Source organism: Cryptomeria japonica, chromosome 1 (genome assembly GCF_030272615.1).
Source record: "Cryptomeria japonica chromosome 1, Sugi_1.0, whole genome shotgun sequence".
NCBI classification, from domain to species: Eukaryota; Viridiplantae; Streptophyta; class Pinopsida; order Cupressales; family Cupressaceae; genus Cryptomeria; species Cryptomeria japonica.
In genome coordinates, this window is record NC_081405.1 from 100,178,665 (window position 1) to 100,204,938 (window position 26,274).

Genomic DNA, 26,274 nt, shown 5'->3' on the forward strand with positions numbered 1-26,274 from the left:
TACAATCAAGTGGCTAGTAAAAATTGCCTGGTATACAGGACGCCAATAATCTGCAAAGGATGAATCTCTCTCCAAGGCAAGAAGAACAAGTTCAAGGCAAAGATGCACAGCCTCCTCTAAGCTTGGGCCATAAAGTTGGCTGCTGCGATCCTCCAAAACTTTGTCCACACCTAACATAAGTATCCTCATGATGTTACGAAAAATTGTTTTTCCACTCATAAAATCCTGCAAAGCACAACAAGGAACCGGAAGTGTTATAGTATCTTAGATAGCATATGAATCCTACAATACAACACTCAATTACAATAAGCCCTAAGTCAAGAATGAATGAATTGTGTGACATGGTACAGGCCTAAATTCAAGCTGCCAGAATGTCACATAAACCAACAGAATCTATGCGAAAAATGTCATACAATTTAAAACCATTTATATTTCAAAAATACTAAAACATCAAAAAATATGAAACTTGCATTGCACTCATACCATCAGTGCAAGCTTAATTCAATATATTGAATTTGGATATGTGCAAATGCTGACTGTTTAAAGACCTTTATAGCATAAGCATATATGAATTTTGAACATAAAGCTAAATATTTAAGTTAAATGAAAAGCTATTAGAACATAATGTTATTAGGGATCACATCCTTATAACATTTATATATAATGTTCTAATATAAGGTTATAAAACCTTATATATTATATGCTTTATAAGCATATCCCATTTGAAATAATTATAATCTAATAACAATTAGATTATTAATTATTTATGAGTGGGGGTTATTGAAAAGGTGTGACTAGTGAAGTCACCCTTCCTCCTATATTTAAGGAGGTTCTCTCTCATTTGGGAGGTGTGTGAATTTGGAGCTTTATGGTGAGTTGTATCACTATGCATATGAGGTATTATTGGCCATGTGGAAGTATTGGAGGAGTGTCCCCAGGTTCATGTCTATTTTATTATAGACTATATTTGTAAGTGTTTTAATTAAATGATGCTTTATGGGGTTTTTTTACCCGAAAGAGTTTTCCCCATGTATATCTTGTGTAATGTGTACATTTTGCATGTATGTTTCATATTTCATTTACTTTATAATCTTGTTTATAATGATTAGTATCCTTAGATCCTAATTTCTAATAAAAGCACTACTAAGCCAAATACCAGCATTACAGTTTAAATAATTATCACAAGTATGGTCTGCCCCACTAAAGCATAATTTGGTCTCTTCCTGTACCCCATGGAGACATGTCCTCTACATAACAGTGAAAGGTGGACAAATCCAGGACATTCACAAATCATTATCTTTGAAAGGGATAGTACCCCACTCTTGCCCTTTCATGCGATGCATATACCATATTCAAATATTAAAAAAAATCGAAATAAAAGATTTTCTATTTTAGGAAGGTAAAGTCACCAAGGAATTCTATCAATGATCAGCTTTGTCAATTTTTTCTTCAGGTACAGATTGTCCACGAATACTGAAACTCATAAAAGGTCACCCAATTCAATATTTCATATTTCTCGACTCTACACACATTAATATGTAGTTGATAGTCATCATGTTTGCAAATTCTGATTGTAGTTCTTTTATTATTTCTCTTTCTCTCCTGTATGTGTAAACAAAGCAAAACCTAGTCCACTGTGAACATTCAAAAAATATAGCAAACTAAAAAAACAGGAGAAAATGAGAACTCAGGCAATGATGGCAATAATGGGAATAATTAAACTGAAGCTAACACCACCAAAAGAGCCAAATCCATTCCACAATTCCAAGAACCCCCATATAATGCAGAAGACCAATTTCTGCAGTCCACAATGACAATAAGTGTATTTAAATGTAAAATATAGAGTAGCTGAATACTCCTCTGTCTCTCCCTGGGCGCACATATCCCTGTATCCAAAACAGATACGTATCCTATACAGCACAGATACACGTTGGATACTTTACCCAAGCATGCTCAAAAAACCTTGATTTTCCAACCGTGCCAAATACTATCTGATTTGATTTTTTTAAAATTTGATGTAAATCTTCCTAAATTTAATTTAAGAAAACTTCATTAATGTGATTTAAAAAAAAAATTGGTATAAACAAAACCTACACCAAATGAGAAAGACAAATGAAATGTTTTTCTATTTCAGCTACCCATTTTTTTGGGTTATCTTCCAATGCCTACAACTTTTGCATATTGTAAATTGTTAAATCAATTTATAATTATGTATCTATATTGCTTTTGAAGTAATGAAAATCTCCTCTAATAACTTAGAAAATTGTATTAAATATATGTGTATGTGTTTTTTAAGAATGTCATATCCACCCATATCGATATTGGGGTCTGAAAAAATGGTCGTATCCATATACTGTATCCATATCTATGTCCATGCAGCTTAGGTAAAATACTGTAGCGGCCAACGTAAAAGCTGTTGCAGCTTTTGATAAAATATCTTGAGAGAGAGTTAATCTTGAGTGAAACAGAAGCCACAGAATAAAGGACAACTTCCTAGAGATCAGAGGCATGTAGACCACAAACATGTCCTGGAAAAAATATGGCACATACAGCAAAGCAAAACATGCTCAGCTATTCAATAATTTGCTCATAAATCTGCAATATATCTCCACATTAACCTGCAATACAAGCTCTTGAAATCTGATTTTTTTCTACTCTTAAATCTACTATGAAATCTGAAAGGTCTTGCTTGCTTCTATCTTTCAAAAACAACCTCTATTCATACCTTGCAAAACCTTCTCTTCAAGCAAGAGATGTGACTTCTCCAAGGGGATTGGCTATGTCAGAAAAAATAATATATATTTAATTTAAACACTCTTCCCAAAGTGGTCGTCAATAACAAGAGGGGTCGGCCCCTTTAGAAAATCATTTATTTCTGATTTAAATCCCCTAGGGTCTGCCTCAATAACCATGAATAAATTTATTGTTTTGGATCTGTTCAAAACCCAACATGGACACCAAGAGTAGGTCAGCCCAAAGGAGTAACATTTAATTTTAATTCCATCACCTCTTAGTTGCATAAGGTAGTCATCCCTGATAGGGAATAAATTAAAATACTAATTTGTGCAATATTTAAACTGCTTCCTTGCGTAAAAACATCTCAAAAATAGTGTGATAAATTTGGCAAAATCTAACCTTCAGTAAATTAGACTTGCCCTTTGACATCAATGACAATTATTTCCAACAATGTTCCTTAAGAAGCTGCTTCATTTCTTCAAACCGTTATTAACAACATTGAAGTTCACCATGCCCAAGTTTATAAAAATAGCCACATTTTGGTTTCTCCTTCTTATACTTGTCCAGTTTACAACAGGTGCAAGGTTCATTAGACTTTCTCTTAGGTTTATTCTTTTGCTTTCCTTTTCCATTAGATGATTATGCAATTAATGCATGATTCTTAGGGAGTGCATCAAGTTGACTGAGTTTAGCTTGTTCTCTTGTCAATCTATCACAAAATATGCCAACAGAAAGCATAACAAATGAATCACCTAATCCATCCATTGTAAAGTGAAAGGAAGTAGAGAAGTATACAAATGAACCTTTTAGCTTAGACAATCAGAAATAAGCATTCCTTATCAGTTTTATATTTCCCACAACCAACCAATTGAAATCTTAATGATTTGAATTTGATCAAATAATCTTCAATAGTAGAAAACATACAAGTTGAAAGAGATGCAAATTCTGCTTCCAATTGCACAGCACGTACCTCAGTAACTAAACCAACAAATCCTTAAACTTATCACATACCTATTTGGGAGTAGTACACTCCTCAAACCCTTAAACCAAAGTAATATCTGCACTCTAACCTTCCATGTGTAATAATTATGAGTAAGAACATAAAACCCTAATTCAACCTAAATAACAAGAAGCACAAATAGAACTTCTCTAAGTAACAATATGTCCGTGCTATCAATGAATATGCCAAATATGCAAAAACTGAATAAATTGTAGCTGGGACTGAATTGGGAAAAAGCATATAGACAAAAAGATAGAGCTCTTGATCACCTTTCACATGCCACTAGAATCACAAAAAATTGACAATCCAGCAAAAAGCTATGAACTCAGAGATCCAAAAATGGAAAAATCACTTTAGTCTGCAATTAAATTCACCTACAGCATAATCTGGAAAAATAACCCATACCACTGCGAAGTACATCGAACTAGCTTTCCGTCAATATCTTGTTTGCAAAATCCTCATATCATACGAAAAGTTATGGTCCAAAGAAAAAATTGCCCTTAGAATGCTATAGAGGGGCCAAAATAGACCCCTGACCACTAGCTCCTAGTTGCTGATGTGAGCTTGTCGGCAAAAAATTCAAAAATAAACAACCCGCCAAGTATGTGGTGAGGTGGCTGAGCATCAGTGGCAGCTATGCATGCCACCGGTGAGAATAGCAAGGCTGCCTAGCGATATGACCAGATCCCTTGCGCTCACGGAACCAGGGGAACAAAAGCTTTATAACTATCAAAAATAATCGAATTTAATAAATTTAAATCCTACACTAACACAATCACACATCCAGGCAAATAAGAGAAACAAGAATCGCCCAAACTTGCCCAAACTCAGCGAGTCCCAATCAAAGTCATGCCTCCTGAGTCTGCAGAGCTCGAACTCGGCTGAGGCCGAGTCCAAGAGGCAAAATCGCCAAACTTGCCGAGTTGGCGAGTTTGGCCTAAAATCACCAAACTCGGCAAGTTTAGTGCCTGAAACTCGGCCGTCGGTTGGGTTAAATTAAATGATAAAAAAAAAAAAAAATTAAAGTTTTTTTAAAATGAATGATCTTGTCTTTGTTCACTACAACCTCCACCTGAGAATGAGAAAAATTAGGGTTACAACATGGCTGCCCCTTGACCCCACCTTGGGGGCACTGCCACCAAACCCCCGTCGAAAAATATGGGGGGAAACTGCGTCGATAGAAGTAGGGAAAATTTAACCTCCGAGTGTGACACTGATTGGATTGACCAGGTAGATATAGAGGCTAAGACTGTAGCCATGGCAGAGGAGGAGCGGAGAGCACGAGCAAAGATAGGAGATTCAGAGGCAGATAGTGACACAGATGTTCCTGAGGTTGGTGAGCATGGCATGGTGTCACGGGGAGCACCTATGGCTGTCGAATCATCTAGGGCCTACCTTAGACGCCTTTGCAGGGAACCTGGGCCGGAGGGTGCAGGCTCCTCTGAGCCATAGGCTTGTAGTTGTATTTACCTTTGGTATTTGTATGGAACATTTGATGATGATCATATGATGACATGGATTTTTTATTCCATGAGTTTTGTAATATTGTATGCATTTGACAATATTTACATATCTATGTTTGTTATTTCCTTCAGCTACAATTTGCGTTTATGCTTATGCGATTGATGTATACTTGTGTATGTAATCAAATGAGCCAAGTTTGATGATGTTATTGTGTCTTTAAGGTGTATTCAATAAAGGGTGCATGAAACAAGTTTTTAATCTTTAAAAATCTCTAAATTTATTGAGTTTTTCACTTTCCCGAGTCCAGCCGAGTCCGACTCCGAGTCCCGAGTCCGAGTCTGGGTCAGCCTTGCTGAGTCCGAGCCGAGTCCAAGTCTCGTTTCTTTGGGGCAAATACACCAGATTTTGCAAATAAAATATATTGTCGATTCACCGAATAAGCTCAAGAATATGTCGTTTTCTACTGATCATATTACTAACGACCTACACAGAGTCATACAATGCCATATAGTATGGATTTGTATGATGGTACAAATTGTAGGGTGACTATGTCGAAATTCGACAAATTGTAGGACCATAAGTGCTTTGAAAAATCAGCTAGCCCTCGGATTTGATAACGTCCTCTAGCTTGAAACCCTTGTAACTTTGGCAAAAGTTGTCAAATTTTGTTCAAAAAAAAGCCAATCTTGACTTTCTTTGATGCTCTGAACTCAATGGTGAGCTCAGATTTCCTCGAACACACACCAAAAGCAACCAAAAATAGAAACCCGCAAAGTGGCCAACCCCAAATTTGGTGTTTGTTTCAAGCTTTTCTGATTCTTCAGGTCACCATACAATATAGGAGAAGAGCATACTCAAATTTACTAAAAACAACCAAGATCTCTCATTTGGCAATAGCTCTACCCTCATACCTAACAAGGGTTTTTATGGTCTATGTAGAAGCCACAAACTCCAGGATCACCTACAAAAACAAAGATATTTTCCACAAGAGAGTATGCAAAAGATGAGCTTGCTTGAATATTAAGATATGAGATATATTACAAATGTACAATGACCTTGTTTATGTAGACAATGTGGGATGTATTATGAATAACTAACATAACACAAATATTAAATGACCTAGGATAAGAAGTAAATAAAAGTTGAAAAAGATAAGATATGGAAAAGATTTATCTAGACAACTAATACTTCTAGAAATAACACCTAGGACCAAAAAACAACTAATCATGTGAAAAAGTCCCCACTAGGCATTTGCTAGGTACAAGACCTTTAATACGTAAAAGATATTATTCACACTAACAAGAGAATCTCTTCAAATACAAATTTGGATGTACGGCAATAAACAACATTTGACTTCCTTAGATATCATGATTGAAATAGAAAATTCAACCATCCAAACCCCTACAAATATTAATAACTTGATGAGATTGCATAGATTTGCTTGCATATACTCAACTGATCTAATCAAATCTTCGATCAAATATTTCAATAAATCTAGACAATTGTAATCTCGAGTAGAATCGGCTCTATTGAATGAGAGAGTTTTCTTTCTCAAATCAAAATATGGAAAACCATAGGATTTTCATCCTTCAGATCTCCCACAATAGGTTTATGAGTCGCGCCATCGTGATTGGATTAATGCATTGATCACCTAACATACCTACAAAAGCATCATCTATGGCTCCGTCCTTATAAATTGCCAAGCAGAAATAAGGACATTATCATTTTCCTTTTCCATCATTACCAATTTGCCATTAAAATTAGACATAAATAATGACAAGGAGAAATTCCAATTTCTTTCTAAGCAATTCTCGTTGATAGGACAAATCCTTTCCATGTACTACCTACTTACCACACCTCACTACTCTCACATGCTTTAACATCTCACATTTTGATGGGCTATGTCGAAAAGATGGACTTCTTCTATGTACTAATAGGTACATCAAAAGGTAAAACTACTAAAACATATAGAGAAGTCTGGTATATTAGTATGTCTCTATATAGAAAGGAAAACTATTGGTCTAATAAGGAATCGATCCATCTCCATTTGATAGCAAAAGTCACTAGATGTCGTCAACTATATTCGTCACCAAACATTGTTAGTCGAACCTCACTCAAACAAGTTTGTAATCTGTCTAATTATGTGCACATTATACACTAATAGAATCTTGTCTTTGCAAATTAATGTTAATAACAAACAAGAAGCAATCTACTGTCAAAACTTTTGCATCAAAACAAGCCTTTCTTTATACAAGTATGCAATCTATACAAGATGTTCTGACAAGAAATTAATAGGTTGCAACATCAAATACAAGATTAGACACCCAATGCCTCACTAAAGAAGAAAAGTGTTGTCAATGACAATGTTTATTCCTCAAGCAATTCAACTCAAAAGGTTGGTAAAGACAAAAAGTCCTTGAAGAAAAAATAAAGATATTATATTAATGTCCACCAAATTACCAAAGGTAGGTCAATGGCAATTGAGAATACAATAGTTTACAACAGAAAGTTCTACTAGGAAGAGAAACCAATAGTTTACAATAGAAAGTTGGAAACAAACATAATTTGAATCAAAACATTGTGGAAAGTACTACTATCAATTCACATAGCAAGCTTCCCACTACCCTTCCTAAATCTGGAAATGAATTTTCTGATCATGGAAACATCTGATTTTAAGTCTGATTTCCCTTTTGACTTAATTCTCATCAATTTCAGTCTGATTTTGTAACATTTCCATGCCTAATTGGTGCAGGAGCACCTAATAGGTCCTCCTCATGGCACAATGAGGTCAAGTTGATACTAGGTCAAGTCTTTTGAGTTCATTTCATGTAATAAGGTCAATAATGACCATTTATGATGTAATAAGTGTCTATGAGTCCATTTGTTAAGGTTTTGAGTCCTAAAGTTGTAATATTGACAAAATTGTCAAAAGTTGTCAATATGGTGCAAGTATGCGAAAATGAGTCATGTAAGGGAATTTATGATGTAAAAGAGTTTATTTGATGTATTTGACCTATTTGAATCATTGTTGGGTCATGGAAGTCATAGATAGGGTCTATGTTCAATTTGGAGCAAAAATTGAAAAGTTTCATTATTGCACAATTGAAAATAGTTGTCAAAAGTGGGTTTTGGTTTTGGGGGTAGTTTGGATTGGTTGTAACTGATCCATCACGTGTATGAGGATATATAAATCATGTATCCATCGTTGAAAGGTGATCATGCTATGTATTGAAAAGAATATCAATGAAATTTGTAAGTTCCCTGCATTTTCATGAAGAATTCCAATGTAGCAGTCTGATATAATTTACTTTTCTTTGTTGAAACTTATTCAATCTCTCCTGAAGTTCATTGGTTATTGTTGAGAGATGAATAAGGTTTAATCTGGTCTTTGATTCATTTAGTTTCATTTGATTTTGAGGAAGATCCATCAAATTTTGTGTAAACTGTTGAAACCCTTCCTAGGGTAAAAAGTGAGCAAATAAAATGTATTACACCTCCATTCCGCATTGATCCAATGCCAAATCTTGGTGGAATGGAGAGATACAATCATGTATTTTATGCATACTTAGTTGCAGGGTTCCATGCATTGGTTTGGCACGTGCCAAGGGTGATGATGTGACTGTCCCAGTGTTCTCAGTCTGAGAACAGCAATGAGGTGATGGTATGGAAGTGTTTGAGTGCAAGTTTGGTCAGTGGGAGATGGTTGGAAGTGTTGGGGAGAGAGTAGACATGACCTACAAGAGTTCCGAGGTGTTAGTGATCAACAAATCACTTCAAATTCCTAATTGTTTATGACTGTCCTAATGTTGCTTATGACTGTCATAGTTTGGCAGGCTGTTGATTCATCTTCTTTTGCTAGTTGTAGTTGTGTTTAATGTTGAGTTTTGAATTAGGAAGGGCAGTGGGAATGTTATTCATCTTCTTTGCTAGTGTTTGGGTTATTGGGGTGAAGTATTGTTGTGCGAATCGCACACCCATCCCCGTCTTGGACATGGACCCCCCCCAGTTTGTGCCTTTCTGTCCTGACCCTGAAATTTGGCTAAGTCTGGAATTTCCTGATCCTGAAATTTGGCTAACTCTGAAAACTGAGGAAACCTCCAAAACTAGAATTTGCAATATAACTCCTGGAGGGCCGAAACCACTCTCAAACATCCTGAAAGTATATATGGAATATAACTTAAAGTATATATGGAATATAACTTATACTTAAATGTTATATTCCATATGCTTAATTTCTGACCCAGAAGCCAAAAGTTGAAAAGGTTAAAAGTTGCCAAAACTGTTTAAAGGTCCGAAATTCACTCATTTTCGGACCCTGGGGCCGAAATTTCTAAATATGACAAAATCGCAAAAGGTGTTGTGAGGTCCGAAAGTCCGAAAATCACTTAAGTGCGATTTTCGGAACCCGGGTCTAAAGTTTAAATCGTGAAATGTTTTAAAACGCAAGGTGCTTTGCTCCGAAAAGTCACTTAAGTTCTTTTCGGACCCCCGAAAATAAAAGAAAGCGCAAAGTTTTAAAACGGACGCTTCAGGTCCGAAAACCCGAAATGTTTATTTTCGGACCCCTGGGTTTAAAAAACGCGAAATATAAAAGGACGCACTAGGTCCGAAAACTGGCGAAAGCGCTTCAAGCCCCGAAAAACACTTAAACGCCCAATTTCGGACCCTACCTCCGAAGTTCGCATTAAAATCGCGAAATTTCCAAACGCGCTTTTAGGTCCGAAATCAAGGTAAAATCGCCAAAAGACGTTTAGCGTCCGAAACTCCGAAGTTCATTTTAAAATCGCGAAAACTCAGAAATTTGTAAAAACGCCTTCAAACTCCGATTTTGTAAACATGTTTAGGTCCGAAATTCGCCTTAAGTCCTCATTTTCGGACCCTGGGGCGAAATGTTTGAAAATCGCAATTTTGCGAAATATATGTAAGCTCCGAAATTTGCAAAAGGATGGCAAAGGTCCGAAATTCGCCTTAAATCCTCAAAATCGGACCTAGGAGCCAAAAGTGAAAGGTTTTGAAAACTTGCAAAAAACGTTCAATGCTCCGAGTTTGCAAAATCTTACAAAGGATCCGAAGTTGTCTTTAATTTGCAGAAGTGTTCAAGGTCCGAAAATTACCCTTCAGAAGATTTCAAAGCGCCCAAGACTCGAAAGGTAAAATCGCGCAGAAGTAAAAGACCAAGGATCAGATTTCACAATCGAAGAGAAAGAGAAGCATTTTCAAGATACATCTCGCAAAGACCTTCTCAAGCCAGACGCCATTAAATTTAATGTTTGTTAAAATTAAATTATTTAATTTTTCAAATTGATTTAATGAAGTGAAATTGGTTGATCGCAGGACGTCATCGAAGAACCAGGAGAAAGACCTCAAATGCAAATCAAGGAAGGATCGCAATCCAAAGCCAGGCGCTAAAGATTGGAAAAGAAAAGATGCAAGAGCGCGAGAACAACCGAGCATTGGGAACCGTGCCGTTGAACAAAGATGAAGTCCACCGGCGAAATTGGAGGCAAAAAGCAAAAGAACACTCTGAATGCTGCAAGTTTATGCATTCTCAAAGAAGCACACAGATGGATTTAAGTCCAGAAATTTAGTTTTAAAGCTGAAACTGCTTTATTGTAAACTGCCTATGGGTCCCGTGAGAGATATTTTTGTGATAACTATTCCCAACCACCAAGAAGATTGGATAGACCTGAATTAAAGCCAAATAGTGGCAGGTAGTTGAGATAGTTGCTGGTTGGATAACTGAGAATTAATTCGGCATGGGTCAAGGCTGTCAGCTTCTAGAAGACAGATCAGGACCCTTGGATGCAGTCCATCCTGGCCTTCAGTTCAAAATTGGAATATCTATAAAAGGCAGAGGCCTTTCTTTTGTAAAGGTTAGAAAAGGGTTAGAAATTGCTAGATAGTTAGATTTTAGAGTTAGAATAGGTTAGATCTTAGCAGTAGCATAGAGATGTTGCAGGAATTGTTGTAATAGGCAGTTGAGATCAATATATGAACATTGATTTGGTGTTTATTGTCTTGTTTTCATCCTGTTTGCATGGTTTCTTTCAGCATTTTAGATAGATCTTTCTATTTTGGGTGTGCAGGTATTTGATAGATTCGGGCTCATACCACTGAGGATATACTGATTGTGTATCCTTTTGTGTGGTTAACCTGAGCCTTCGATTGTGCTTAGTTCAATTGCAGGTGTCCGTCTGAGCTGCGCCAGAATTGGGTGCTTAGCCGTGCGTCTCCAATCTGAAAATCTTCCAAGTTCCTTTGAAGATTGCACCGTTCCTACAAGGTTGTGAGCCATTCTGGCCAAGCAGGAATTGGTTATGTGGAATCCGTCTACCCGCATACCCGTGTTGTTAGTCTTAGATCTCCTAACCCTTTCCTTTTGCTCTTTATTGCATAATTCGAGAATCACAGCAGACTAGCTTGTTGCCAGTTAAACGTAAGTCCCCCTTGTGTTTCCAGCATAAACACATCAAGCCACTGAGAGATCCCGCAGTCAAGACCTGACAAAAGAAACCTTGAGGTAGTCTCCTTTGATCAAACTTAGAAAACAGCATTAGAGACTTCCTTATCTCAAGAGAGAGTAGGATAATCAGTCGGCTATTCTATTCTGCGTTGGCCGTATGGAGTTTGCAGCAATGCGATTTCGTCCACGTCAACAAGTATGAATCCAAAATTGTATGACTGTCCTAAAATGTTTTGACTGTCCAAAAGAACAGTGAGACAACAGTGGTTAGTAGAACCCTTGTTGGGTTGGCTAGGAGAGTAAAGAGTCATAAGGGTGTATGATTGGAAACCCTTACAAGCATTTCAAAGGGATGTATAAAGGGTGTGAGTGTCCATTGCAAGGTGTCAAGAAGATTCAAGTCCTAATTGAAGGTTGGTGTCAAGCAAGTGATGGACAAGGGAAAGTTGATGGTGCCTGAGTATTGGAGGATAGGATGGAGGTTGTGAAGTTGGTGTTTACTTTGAATGGCTTGTGTAGCCTAGTGACTTGTGAGAACCTATGTGTTTGAGGTGTCTTTAGGTGAGCGTTGTTACCAAACAAAGTTGGAGTTTGTGTTATTGAACTTGATATGAAGGGAGTTAAGCCCATTGTTGTGAAATATGCCTGATTGGCATTGATATGTTTACATGTTGTTGTAAGTTGAACCCAATCCTCTGCATCACTAATACATATCTGATCTAGTTGCTCATAGGGTTGAGCTTGATTTTAAAGTCTAATTTTTCACTATTCTTGCTCTTAGCCATGGATTTAGAAGTAACCTCAAGAAGTTCAGGCATTTGGAGACTCATTGACAATCAGCATAGGCAGGTCGGTCATTTTATAAGGCACTGACAATGCCAATGAACAAGTCGGAGATTTGGAGGGGCATTAATTGAGATAGTTCGGATTTCTCACAAGGCAATAACTACCATCAAAAGGAGATCGGACATTTGGGTAGGCATTGATAAAGATAATTCAGGGATTTCATGGGTCATTGACAGTAAGTGCAAGCTGATTAAGTTTTGGAGGTAGCATTGACAGTGGCAGGTCGAACTTTTGAGACCCCACTGACCGAAAATGATCTAGCTTTTGATAGGTCATTGACTATAAGTGGTTCAGCCCTTGGTAAAGCTTTTGTCCTCCATTATGTTCATGCCTTCAAATTTCTTCAGTAACCCATCTTGGTCTCTCTTTTTCACTGAATTCATCTCACTTACACATTAAACTCATCTTTCTTTCATCTTTGACATAATCATTGCCTTAGACACTTTCATCTAACCTTGAGCAGAGTTTTTTGCATGCATTGACAATGCCTTAAGGAGGTCATGGATTTGCGAGGGGGCACTGACTGAGCAAGGTCAGGGTTTTGACCCCCCATTGACTATGAGCAAAAATGTTAGCTATGCCTGCTCAATCACTTCAATTTCATCAAACATCAAGCATGGACCCTTGGAAATGTTTATCTTGCTAAGCAAAGGGCATCTCATCAAAGATCAAACTTTCAAGGGGTCACTAACTGGGCAAGGAAGAGATCGGACTTTTCCTACCCCACTAACTAAAAGAGGTCGAACTTTGGAGGAGGTACTAACTAAGCACTAAGCCAAGGCGAGGGTTTTGCGGGGTCACCGACTGTGACTCAACCTTGTCAAATTTTGTGAGTAGTAGCACTAACCTTGCCAACTCAGAGGGCCCTTCGTCGTTATCAAAGCCTTCTCACACAATCTAAGCCTTCATCTTGCATCAATCATCTCAATCCTCATGACTGAACACTTAGACTCTTCACCCTAAAGGCGTAAGATGATGATGATCAATGGAATGATCATCACAAATTTGTTCATTTCCTAAGCCTTGACAGCTAATTAACCTCAATTCATCCTAAAGACACAAACATAACTTGATCCTTTCATGGCAACCTAGGGGATCGCACCTCCTACAAGTGAAAGGTTAATAGCTAAAGACGCTCCAACTGACATGGAAAGTAGAAAAAAGTGGGTGTCCCCATTTGCAATGGGGCGATGTGTGAAAATGTCACAACACGTGGGTCGACTATTTCTAAAGGTTTGTAATTCGCAATTTTCTTTAAATCACGAGAGAATTTTTTTACACGACCTTCTATTTGGTGCATGTGTCGGGTCTCTGCAGTTCACAACGTCTTTCGCACGTCCAAAACCCTTCACGCGAAGGGTTTCTGTCTACAAAATCGCACAATCTGGGTTTTTGTGTGCAAGGGTTTTGTGTCCACAACAGGGCGACAACTCTTTCGCGGCGGCGGAGCCATTGTCATGTTTCTTCCATGCACTATTTTCACAGTTTTTGGGGTGAAACGCACCTGTTTTTCTTGCAATGTGTCATCTTCAAGTTCGCGGCTCTGCAAGTTTGCAACTATTTTGGTCGCGATTCAAAATTATGCGCACTTTTTTTTCCTATGACGAGAAAGCTTTGCTTTCTACGTTAAGGTTCTGTTTTGCTTTTTTTGGTGCATTTCAGCTACAATTTTATGGGTTTTTATAAAAAAAAATCCTTGAAAAAATTATTCATGGGTTTTCTAATTTTTGTCCAAAAAAAATAGTGTTGTTTTTTTATTTTTTTCTCCATAAAAAATTAGTGGTGGGTTTTTTCCCAAAAAAAAAATTATGGGTTTTTGATAATATTTCCCTAAAAAATTATCTATTGGGTTTTTAATTTTTCCTCAAAAATTATTTTTCTAGGTTTTTGTGCCAGCTACTCGTTGATGTTTCAGTATCTAGGATTTCACGATTTTTTCCTAAAAATTGTCTATGGGTTTTGATCAATTTTTTTCCTCAAAATCGTGTTTGGTTTCGATCGATTTTTTCTCCTCAAAAATCGTGTCTGGTTTCTTGCAGCTGTTCTGGATTGCACCTAGAGTTGCTAGAGCATCGGAAGCACAAGGGTTTGCCGATTCTTCCTCAAAATCATGGTTTCAGTTTGAGAATTTGTTCTCGGTGTCTCTCGCTGGGAGGGGCAATTTTTACTTTCCCAACATCAAGTTCGAAGGTTTCAGGTTATCTTGACCATTAACATTCTACAGATCTAGGGAGTGTCTCAGTAGCAACATAGTGTTTTCAGAAGGGGCAGCCTTCTTTGCATTTGTGGTCAAAAAAACCTGCAATGTTTTTGCATGGTAGTTAGAATGATGACCATTAAGGGAAAGTACTAAAAAATTGTAATGTCTCCTTAATGGTCATCTTAGTTGCTTTAGAAAGTTTCCTTTTCTATCTTCAATTCACGAAAACAGTTAGAAACATTGTCTTTGTAAATCTATTTAAGGAGTCTTCGTCTAGTTTGTTTAATACATCGAAGTATTTGAGCACTACTAGGCACAAAAATCGCCATCGGTTAAAACCCGCAAAAGTAAAAAGCAATTTTTTGAACCCTACAAGGTGTTATATTTTTTGTGAACTTCATTTTGGACATCGATTTCACTCTCGACGCACGAGGGCAAGGTCTTGGACAAGCTGGTCACTGGTATGGTTCTTCCACGAATCACAAATCACCCATATTTTCTCAACCAAATGTTATCACACATGTTCTCAACCAACGACTAGGAACCACAAATCATGCCAAGCCAACAATATCGGGTTTATCATGCATTTCTATAACTTTTTCATGTGTTTTTATAATTATATCATTTATCATGCATTTTTATGACATACAAAATTACAAAATAAAGGATATAACTATATATGTAGTTAAGATCTAGAGTTTGAATTAATGAGAAACTAGAAAAAATTTAAATCATTGAGAAACAAGAATCCAATTTTAAATTTTAAATATACTAATGTGGAAACTGGAAAATTCTATGTCCTCTAAAAATATTAGCAACAAGATATTAAATACGATTCCGATTATAGTGCAGTTTGTACATTCTACTTTGCAAGAAGATATTTTAAATTGCAGCATGCTTTAAAGTTTTAAACTTTGGAACTTAAAACTTTAAAACTTTAAAATGTATTTTTATTTTTGTGTGCAAAGAAACCATTAGGCTACAAAATCTTATAGACTTATTCAATTCAATTTAAAAATCAAGCAAGCTTATTTTCATACCAGTAAGCCACATTTTAAAATATATTTGAAAATTACATTCCATTCACATTGAGCCATTTGGACATTGATCTAATTTATTTCTTTCCAATCAACAAATTGTTAACCTGCATCATGATCCATTCACATAAGTTAGATTCCAAAAACCACTTTTTGCTTTGGAATAGGCTAGTTCATTTTGCGTGTGCATTTAAATCAATTTGGGATACATTTCAGATTTGTAAACAAATTAGATGTGAAAGGGAGGACTCTGTTGTACTTAATTTGTAAAGTGTACTAATTTTTTATTTTGTCTCTCTTTTGCTAGGTTCTCTTCATATTTTTCTAAAAGAAAATGTCTTCAATGGGTAGAGGTGGTGGCAAAAAAAGAGACCATTGTTGGAAACATGGGACACTAGGTCCAACACAAGGAAATGGCATTAACCGGCTCAAATATCACCTTGCAAAAATCGATTACCAAGATATCGCACTAAGCCTATGAAAGGTTGCATTAATTGGTTCAAATATCACCTTGCAAAGATTGATTACCGAGATATTACACCGTGTGACAAATATCCTAAAGCGGCTACGAGGGATAACAACAACTGAATCACATGATCAAAAGAAGGCAGCAAAAAAGAAAACAGTGGAGGCAATGGCAGCCCCAAGGGCAGATTTGACTTCTATAAGGTCACGTGCAGATGTGGGGGCCTCTAGTTCTTCCCTTGGGCCACGGATATTGTAAGAACCTTTCACAGGTTGTGTTTATTGTCTTTGTCCGTTTAGTTGAACCTGGTGCATTTGTGTTGCAATAGCAATTGTTTTTGACAGATAAAACAAGTTTTGACAAGATATGAAGGAAAAAGCAACAATGCTGTAATCTGGAAATTTATTAATTTCAGCCTGAGGTCTCTTATAACATTCAAACAGCACTAATATTCCATGGAATGCTAATAGAATAATTTCATAGGTAAATTACTGATTTTTCGATTGGAAATTCATCAAACCCCTTGCTATTCATGCAAGCAAATTTATGACAGCAGCTTACTGTTTATTCAATAATAACCAGAATCGCCCATGCAATAGCTCAAAGTGTCAAGGAAGACTAGGCGCCATCTTTAGTAATTATTCCATGATTTTTAGAAGCCCCCTTGCCAAAATCGCAGTCTTCCAGCTATCTAGGGTATGGCTTCTAAAGCAGGTCAAATCAGCAACCAATCACTTCAGAATTTCTTTATTTCTCCTCTAGCTGTAGTTATCAAACCCTCTTCAAAGAACAATGCCTCTTTATCCAATCTGCTCAAACTTGGTCTCTGAATGAAACCAACAGTAACAAAATCATCTGGTATTTCACAGACTCTAATGTTGTTGCACAAGAATCCAACATTTCCTTGCACTGATACCTCCGATCACCTGCAGAATAATCTTTTGCTGAAAACCCTTTGCCAAGCCTCTTCTCAGAGCAAAAATCAGAATATCTTCAATCACCTCCCCTTTTCAAAACCCAAGGCAAGCTTATAAACATTCCAAAGGATGAATTAGGGCTGCAGCCCTAATTGGCGCAGCTTCCCAAGTTGCACGATTTTGTCATTTAAAAGATGTTTAAACTTTTAATATTTCTTTTTGACTATTGAGGCATCAAAAATAAATCATCTCCAGTCTAATATAAAAAGTGGCCCCATCCGATGAGAAATAGACCCTCACACTTAAGTTATAACTTAAGGTGACTTAATAATATTAAAACATTAAAGTTTGCCACTTAATATTTAATTAAAGTAATTAAATATTGATCTCTCCCTAAGTATCTATCAGAATTCCCTGCCGTCAGAACTGGAGACTGCCAAACCACACGCTGCCACTAAAAATTGCAAGACTACTAAAAATAGAAAGTATCTCAAACGGAGTCCTGGAGACCTCAAATGAAAGCCAGTCCTGTAATGCTCACTCTGAAGATGAAGAATTAATCTCCAAAAAACCCTCTAACCAACCTCATCAGCCTACGAGGGTCAGCAATAGGCTAATCTACCCAGCTGACAAATGTCAACTAGAAGGGGACATCACAGATACCATGACCGAGAAGTGTGGGCAGCTATATGGCAAACTTTTTGTTCCACGTACCACTCTTGGTGCACAACCTAGATTGCTAAGAACTGCATGGAATAAAGAATTGCACCATGAGGCAAAGTTGGTTTCTGCTAAATTTTAGTACTACAACAATATTTTGTTCAATGTTGCTTCTAGTCCATATTCGGAGCACTTGGTCAGTGCATTGACCATGGCAGGTAAGGGGTTCAAGGCCCCAAGTCGTTATAAGTTAAGTGGGTTGTTATTGCAAGATGAGGTCCAAAACACTCACCAATTAGTCAAAGAGCAAAGGAGCATTTGGGAAAATATTGGCTGCACCATTTTATCTAATGGGTGGATGGATACCAAGGATAGGACACTCATCAACTTTCTAGTTTCTTCTAGGGGACAATTAATAATTTTAAAATCAATTGATGGCTCCATTAAAGTGAAGAATGCAGAGACCTTGTACAACATGTTGAATAAGGTGGTGGTGGAAGTGGGAGTGTGGAATGTGATCCAGATTGAGACCAATAATACAACTGCATATTTGGCAACTGGCAAACTTCTAATGGCTATGCATCTAACATTAATTTGGAGCCCTTGTGTTGCCCATTATCTTGATTTGTCCCTTGAGGACATTGGGAAACTAAGCTGGCTAAAGAATGTGGTTGAAGATGGAAGGAATATTACAAAATACATCTACAATCACACATGGGTCTTGAATCTTATCAGAGAGCACACTAATGGTAAGAATCTCATTTGATCAGGGGTCACACACTTTGCTACGAATTTCATCACTTTGCAGAGCATACCAGCTACATTGGCCAACCTGAAGCGGATATTTGAGAGTGAAAGATGGATGGAGAGTCCTTATGCTAAAAAGCCTAAAGCAAAGAAGGTTGTGATTGCTAATTTTGATATTAGTTTTGCCAAGATGGTGGGGTAGATCATCAATGTAAGATTTCAAACTTTAATTGATGATCTATTATTTAATTTTCTAATATTACAATCTGCTAATTTTGTTAATTTTTTTATATCTAGGTGTCAAAACCATAGATGAGGGTGTTGTGAATGGTGGAAGGGGATTATAACCCCACGGAGTATCTATATGAGACCATGGAATGGCCCAAGCAGGTGATTCAGCACTTGTATGGGTCAAACAAAACCAAATAAGAACCCATATGGCACATAATCGGAGGTGGAACCGAGAAATCCACCAACATATTCATGTTGTTGCCTACTACTTGAATCACGAGTTTTTCTTCTCCCCGATTTTCAGACCAGATGCAAAAGTTAAAGTTGGCCTCGACACATGCATTCGGAGATTAGTTGATGATGAGCACTCCAACAGCATATGGAAGGTCCTAGGTTTGAGTCCTAGCTGGTCCATGTCTCAACATGGCATCAGAGCCAAGTCCAAGCTAGGAGCCGCAAGCACACGAGAGGTGTGGCTTAAAGGGGGGTGTTGGTGTTGGAAATAAGCCACACCCGGACCGACGATGGACTGCCCCAAGAGGGGCCAGTAGCTCAGTGGTAGAGCACTCCAACAACGTATGGAAGGTCCTAGGTTCGAGTCCTAGCTAGTCCATGTCTCAACATGGTATCAGAGCCAGGTCCAAGCTAGGAGCCCCAAGCATACAAGAGGTGTGGCTTAAGGGGGGGTGTTGGTGTTGGAAATAAGCCACACCCGGACCGACGATGGACTGGCCCAAGAGGGGCCAGTAGCTCAGTGGTAGAGCACTCCAACAGCATATGGAAGGTTCTAGGTTCGAGTCCTAGCTGGTCCATGTCTCAACATGGTATCAGAGCCAGGTCTAGGCTAGGAGCCCCAAGCACATGAGAGGTGTGGTTTAAGGGGGGGTGTTGGTGTTGGAAATAAGCCACACCCGAACTGACAATGGACAGGTCCAAGAGGGGCCAATAGCTCAGTGGTAGAGCACTCCAGCAGCGTATGGAAGGTCTTAGGTTCGAGTCCTAGTTGGTCCATGTCTCAACATGATGAGTTGCAAAGCTATAAGAAGGCCAAAGGGCCATTGTTTTCTTCACCTGATTGCAAATGTAGAAGAGACACCCTACAGCCAGGTAAAAAAAAACATATGTTTAATTTTATTTTAGCATTTATTACACTCTTTAAGTTTATTAAAATCTTTGCAACTTATAAATGACATGTTTTATCCTTACAGATTTGTGGTGGGAAGATTACATGCCACGGTGCCTAATCTTCAAAACCTTGCAATCCGTATATTATCACAGCCTTTTAGTGTTTTTGGTTGTGTGCACAGCTTAAATGTTTTTAAGGCCACTCACACAAAAAAGCGTAATAGGTTGACATAACAAGGCTTGAATGACCTTGTCTATGTGCGGTACAACCTTCGATTGCATGAATAGAAGGTGCAGGGCCAGGATTCACAAGAAGCACTTGACTTAGATGATACTGATCCATATTTAGCAGACTCGATTGCTGCTCTTGATAATGTTAATGTTGATGTGGATCCATTCCTTACTGATGATCAGCTAAGTGAGTGGGAAAGGGCGGCGAAGGAATGGGATGCGGAAGTGGCAGCACATGAGGAGGAACGCGAGGTTGGTCATGCAGCAGAGACAACTATTGCGGCATCTATCACTATGGATGAGGCACATGTTGAGACACCTATTGAGGATGTTACAACTACTTCAGCACCACCCACCCAACGGCAACAATCTTTTTTGAGCTTTAGTCGTAGACGCAATTTATGGTTTCTCAGTTTCATTGATACCAAAACTTGAACTTGATATGTATTCAGAATTTCAGAGGTTGTAGATGTTTTGTGGTCTATGATACATAGATATGTATTTAACTCACTTTTATTCAGATGTTGCACTTATTTTTTGGTCTATGCCATGTATTTAACTCAAACTTCGATTTATACATGATGGAAATCAGTATGTGTTCTACAAATTCAGTGTATATGTGTGTTTTTTAGGAATATTTTAAGAAATTATATATTTTGAAATGTTCAATAACTTTGCCAAGTTATTGCCGAGTTTTTACAAATTTTGGGCCAGCCAAGTCATTGCCAAGTACGAGTTTTTCAACTATGCATAATACATAATGTTTACAACAAAATGCTGAAAGGCTGCAAGTTCCAACTACAAAACAACAAAAACATAAAAAATATCAATAGGTCGCTACTTCTAAGTCCGAGTTTTTCAACTATGCAATCAATGAGCCTATCTCAATTGTCTAAGAATTGTAGTGATTGACAAAAGAGACAAGAAGTTCAGGGCTTTGTATAGAGATTGGAAAGGAGGTCGTCTCAACAAAACTGAAACCTTTGTCATTATATGTCAGTGTCAGCATTCCATCAAGCTAATACTGACTAAGAAAAGTGACAAAATCATTATTTAAAAATTAAAAACATTAAATTTCATGTAATTGCAAACATGTCCATAAGATTCTGTGATTATAAATTATAGAGACATGAAATAGCCCTGTCAAACCAAATTCCCAAATTGAAATCCACTATTAAACAATATTATTACATGTACATTACAAAGGAAATCACTACTGAATGAAAACGACATTTCCTAGAAGAAAGAAAGGAAAGAATTATATTAATGTCCATAAAATAAAAAGAATAGGACAACAGAAACCAATTTAAAATCAGTCATAACAGGGAAGAACTAGGATATATACCATTGTTTAAACTTTAAAATATCTACAAAGAACATAAAACATATTTACCTCACATACTATAAATTAATGTCAAACGTTATCCATATATAAGCATCTCCAGGTTTATACCTTCATCAACTCTATTGCTGGAATGTGCATTGTGAGATCATCTGGTGATACTGGTGTATGATCAGGTTGTGGAAGTTGATTCATTGCATTTTGTGCATCGTAATCTGCAATGTTATACATACCTAACATCCTGCAAGCCAAGAATAATCAACAAAAATCCAACACCAAAGCTTTCATATGTCAATTGAAATATTCCCTATTGTGAATACCCACCATTCTATGACTGGAAGCATACTGATTAATGATATATAACAAATATTTAGAGCACAACAATCATAAACAATAGATGATAGCTCACAATTGAAAGTGTCGGAGACAAGCAACTACTAGCTGCCATTTTTCAACAGGGTCAGCATATGCTCTTTGAGAGAAAGGCCCAAATACCTGGTCACGAACAAAGCTAAAAATCCCAACAAACCTATGACATACAATACAAATAAACGCTGCCTATATTAATGTAAATATCACATAAATCAAGAAACTTTACAAGTAACAAAACAAATATTGCAGGTCAAATTTCAGTTACTTCAAACTATGTGTATAGATTACCTTCTACCATTATCACTTAAATCAGTTTCCTTTTCAATAAGCACATTCAACAAGTTTAAGTAAGAGAGTGTCGATGGATATTCTTCTCTCCTTGCTTCCACTTCATTTAGTTCATATCTCATTTCATATACCTGCTTGAAAAAACAATCATAGTAAATCTATCATTTTAAACAGAAAAGTTGGCAATTGTGCTGCTCTATAATTCACTCAATTTTTTAGGAGTGTCTGGTCTAGAACATGCACAAAAAGCTTCTTCGAAAAACTGTTGTCGAGCAAATTAAATTGCCAATGTAAAATTACCTTTAGGTGATAAGATTCAAGTTCTCTTAAGCTTCTACTCTCATAAGTGTAACTAAAGGAGACAAGGTTTACATTTTATGTCTAACTGGAAGGAATGTAGATGTACATGCAAAAACAATAATCTCTTAATTTCATGATATGATTGGTTGCTAAAATTTTTATCATTACTTAATTCTTTATCTCTCATTTTTTTGCTTAAATGGATCAAACTGATAGTGGAGAAGGTTATGAAATTTATGCATATACAGTTCCACAGATACAGGGAAGACATACAATCAGGCTGATAACTACAGAAAGAGCTGAATTAGCAACAAATGCACAAAACACAACTCATGCCAGGAATTATCAATCACTGCCCATGGGTAGGAGACTATGTATTTATGTAGGTCAAAAAAAGTAACATCTTTCTGACGTAAACGTAAAATTATTCTCGCTTTAATGGCATACAAAGAATGACATGCTTCACAAACAACAAACTACTTCTACGTCACTTCAAAAAGCCTCCACACCCCAAACTACAAACTTTTGACACACAAATCAAAATCACCTTTTTTATCATGCAAATGTACCAAAGTAAAAAACCTTCCCAAAATATTAAAAATTTATCAGTTCAATCCCTAGCCATCAAAACATAAAAATCCATCCAAACTCATCACACAAATACAAAATCTTTCAAAATGTTTACTTAAGGAGAATAAGGATACCCAGAATCAAAAAATGAAAAGTCATATGTGCTTGAACTTCCTGAGAAATTAAACATGTAACCAAGGAATAAAAGAGAAATGATAATAACAATTGAGAAGTCATAAGATGTGAACTAAATAAAACAATTCATAAGTCTTCATTTTCTTAACCACGATTCCTTTACGAATAAAAGGTGAAATATATGTGTTAAGCCTCAACAAATATCAAGCAACCTTGAGCACCAGAAAAAAAAATGAAAGCACAAGAACTCAAGAAATTTCACGCCTTTAACATTAAAATACATTTAGAACTATGAAATAGTAGCAATTTTATGGTCCTGCATGAACCGTGTTGTACAAGTAAAATTTGAGAAAGCTTTCACTCAATGTTATAATAGCAATTAAACTTAGCCTACAATATTTGTTATGATTCGATTTACAGTTAATTGAAGATCACCTTGGTAGTGGGTATCAAGTCTACCACCCTATTATTAGAATGCAAAACTTTTACAATACAATTGAACTATAAGACTTTTGCTTGACATCTGAATTTTTACCATAAATATTGAAAAATATTTACAAAACTTGGGATCTTCATAAAAGAGCATTTGGCTCCACAAACAATCCTTCATCAAACAAAAAATCAACAAAATGAATGTGATTGACAGGATTTCGTTGTGTACAAATTTTTGACTAAGTTGCTGAATCGTGGGATTTTCTGGGTGATTCCGGGTACGAAACATACCGGAATCGGATTCTGAAACGAATCTCCTGTGGGTGCATCCAAGGTTCGCATTTTTAGATGCCAAAATGTTTCTGAAATGTTTAGTGATTCTAATTTGATCTTTTTCTTATTATCAAGACCTATAGTGCTGATTAGTGGACTCAAAACTTATCTATCATGAGATTCTAGTTTGATCTTTTTGATATTCAAAACTGAATTTAAATTAGTATGTTATGCTTCAGAATTCAAAATTTGTAATGGTTTTGTGTAGCATATGTATTGGTATATGACATTCTAAACTTAATTCTATTTTATATATATAAATATGTATATATATGTGTATATATAATGTATGTATGTATTTATATATAAATATACATGCATACATACATACATATATTCTTTTTGTATGAACGTACCCAACCCCAAAAAAAAATGTATGCCATACTGGCGCTTCATACTGACGTACCCATACCCGTACCCGATTAGGCAACTTAGATTTTTGATGAATTGCAACCCCCAAAAAAAATTTATGCCATGCTGTCTTTACCTATTGTGCTCTCCCGGAGGACCCGAGTTACTCCGTAGGCGCTCGAATACTGGGGATTTTCTGTTGTATATCTTCTTCTATTTGTCTCTCTACTTCTTCTATCTGTTATATCTTGCTTTTTCGATATTCGGGGACAATGCAAAGCGTTGGGGGCATCTTTAGCCTTCTTCCATGTTGACCCAGATTTTTATATTGTCTGTGTCTTCATGTGCTCTTCTTCATATCCGAGAACTTTAGCGCTATAACGATATACCCATCTCGCAGCTATATTATATATCTTTTCTCACTGCTATCGGTTCTGATACAAAACAATTGGATCCCCCTGCCCTCTTGCATTCATCATCGATGTTATGGACATTTGCTATAACGATATACCCATCTCGCAGCTATATTATATATCTTTTCTCACTGCTATCGGTTCTGATGCAAAACAATTGGATCCCCCTGCCCTCTTGCATTCATCATCGATGTTATGGACATTTATGTGTCACCGGCTAATGGTGGCATTCCACGGAAACATCTTGCTATGTTGACGTGCCACAACTGCTCTTCTCCTTAGAATGACATGTCTTTCATGCCTATCATTCTAAGGGGGGACCATCATATCTGCATTTCTGCATAAATTGCATTTGTTATTTAGTCTCTTGCATGTTCCTTGTCAATCGCTTTTCCATGTTTGCCTAGGTGGGGGCCAAACCACTTGATCTTTTTCGCCTAGATGGGGGCCAAACCATTTGATCTATCTCTTTTATTCGCCTTGGTAGGGGCCAATCTACTACTTACCAAATCTATCTTTGATCGCCCAATCGTATTGCTATCTAGAGTATCGCTACCCATGCCGGCAAAATCTATCTATTTTGTCCAAGGATGTAAATATCGTCTAAAAATCAGCTAAATCGCGATTCAGAACAAAAAACAATTTAATCGCTTTTAAAATCGCGGAAGATTTTTTCTAAAAAATCGCGAACTTCTGATAGTTTAAATCGTGAGCAAAGCATAAAAAATTGCGTGTCGAAAAGCGGATTTAGTTTTAATTTGTTATTTTCATGCAACCCTAAAAAGTGAATATCTTTTAACACCCGATAAAGTCCACGTATTGGTTTTTTAGCGCACGCGAGTCTTCAAGCGACGATGGCTGAAGGAAACAATAGTTTTTAGACTTACAGGTTTGCGAATTGGTTTTGACCTTTTAGCACTCATTTGTCCTCACGAGAGTCTTTGGCAAATTCGCGGTCTGAGTCAAGATTCGACAGGACAAGAGCGAGCACGAATTTCTCTATCATAGTTAATATTTATTATTTAAATTTTAAACTCTATCAAAGTCTGTGATTCTGCCTGCCAGAACTAGAGACCCTTGATTAAATGTAATTCTTAATCTGTATTGTGTTGTTACGTTGTATATAATTTTTATGGCCAAGAGTTTCATTTATAATGTAACAATAGTTACAAACTTACAATCATACTGCCCAAATTTGGTAGGAATTATGTGCTTTCTGAGTAGTATTATGTTAATGTTACATTCATGTTGTTAATTTCTATAACAAATTATGTAGGAATTATGTGCTTTTTGTATGAATTTGTAAATATTTCATTCAGAAAGCACATAATTCCTACAAAATTTGGGCAGTGTTGTTACAAACTTACAATCAATGTACGAATTATGTACAAATTTGTAAATAAAAATAGAGATTTTGTAACATAATGTGCTTTTTGGGCAGTATCTGCCCAGAAAGCACATTATGTTAATAGAAGAGAAAAAGTTAGAAGAAAAAAACACACAACTACAAATACAATCTCCTCCTTTCTTTCTTATTTATTGATCCATAAATATAACAACAATCAGCAATGGACAAAGTATATTTATTGATCCATGTTTGGTCTCTTTTGCTAGG

General features: G+C 36.7%; 1 protein-coding gene across 1 annotated transcript in view; it reads right to left on the reverse strand.

Annotated features, from left to right (window-relative positions):
* LOC131041900 (nuclear pore complex protein NUP205) overlaps positions 1 to 26,274 on the reverse strand; it is a 269,379-nt gene that overhangs the window by 132,871 nt on the left and 110,234 nt on the right. The window contains exons 16-19 of the mRNA XM_057975129.2: positions 22,126 to 22,256; positions 21,875 to 21,994; positions 21,577 to 21,706; positions 28 to 225 (exon numbers count right to left, since the gene is read on the reverse strand). Coding sequence (XP_057831112.2) covers positions 28 to 225; positions 21,577 to 21,706; positions 21,875 to 21,994; positions 22,126 to 22,256 — 579 coding nt within the window. The remainder of the gene's footprint in view (positions 1 to 27; positions 226 to 21,576; positions 21,707 to 21,874; positions 21,995 to 22,125; positions 22,257 to 26,274) is intronic.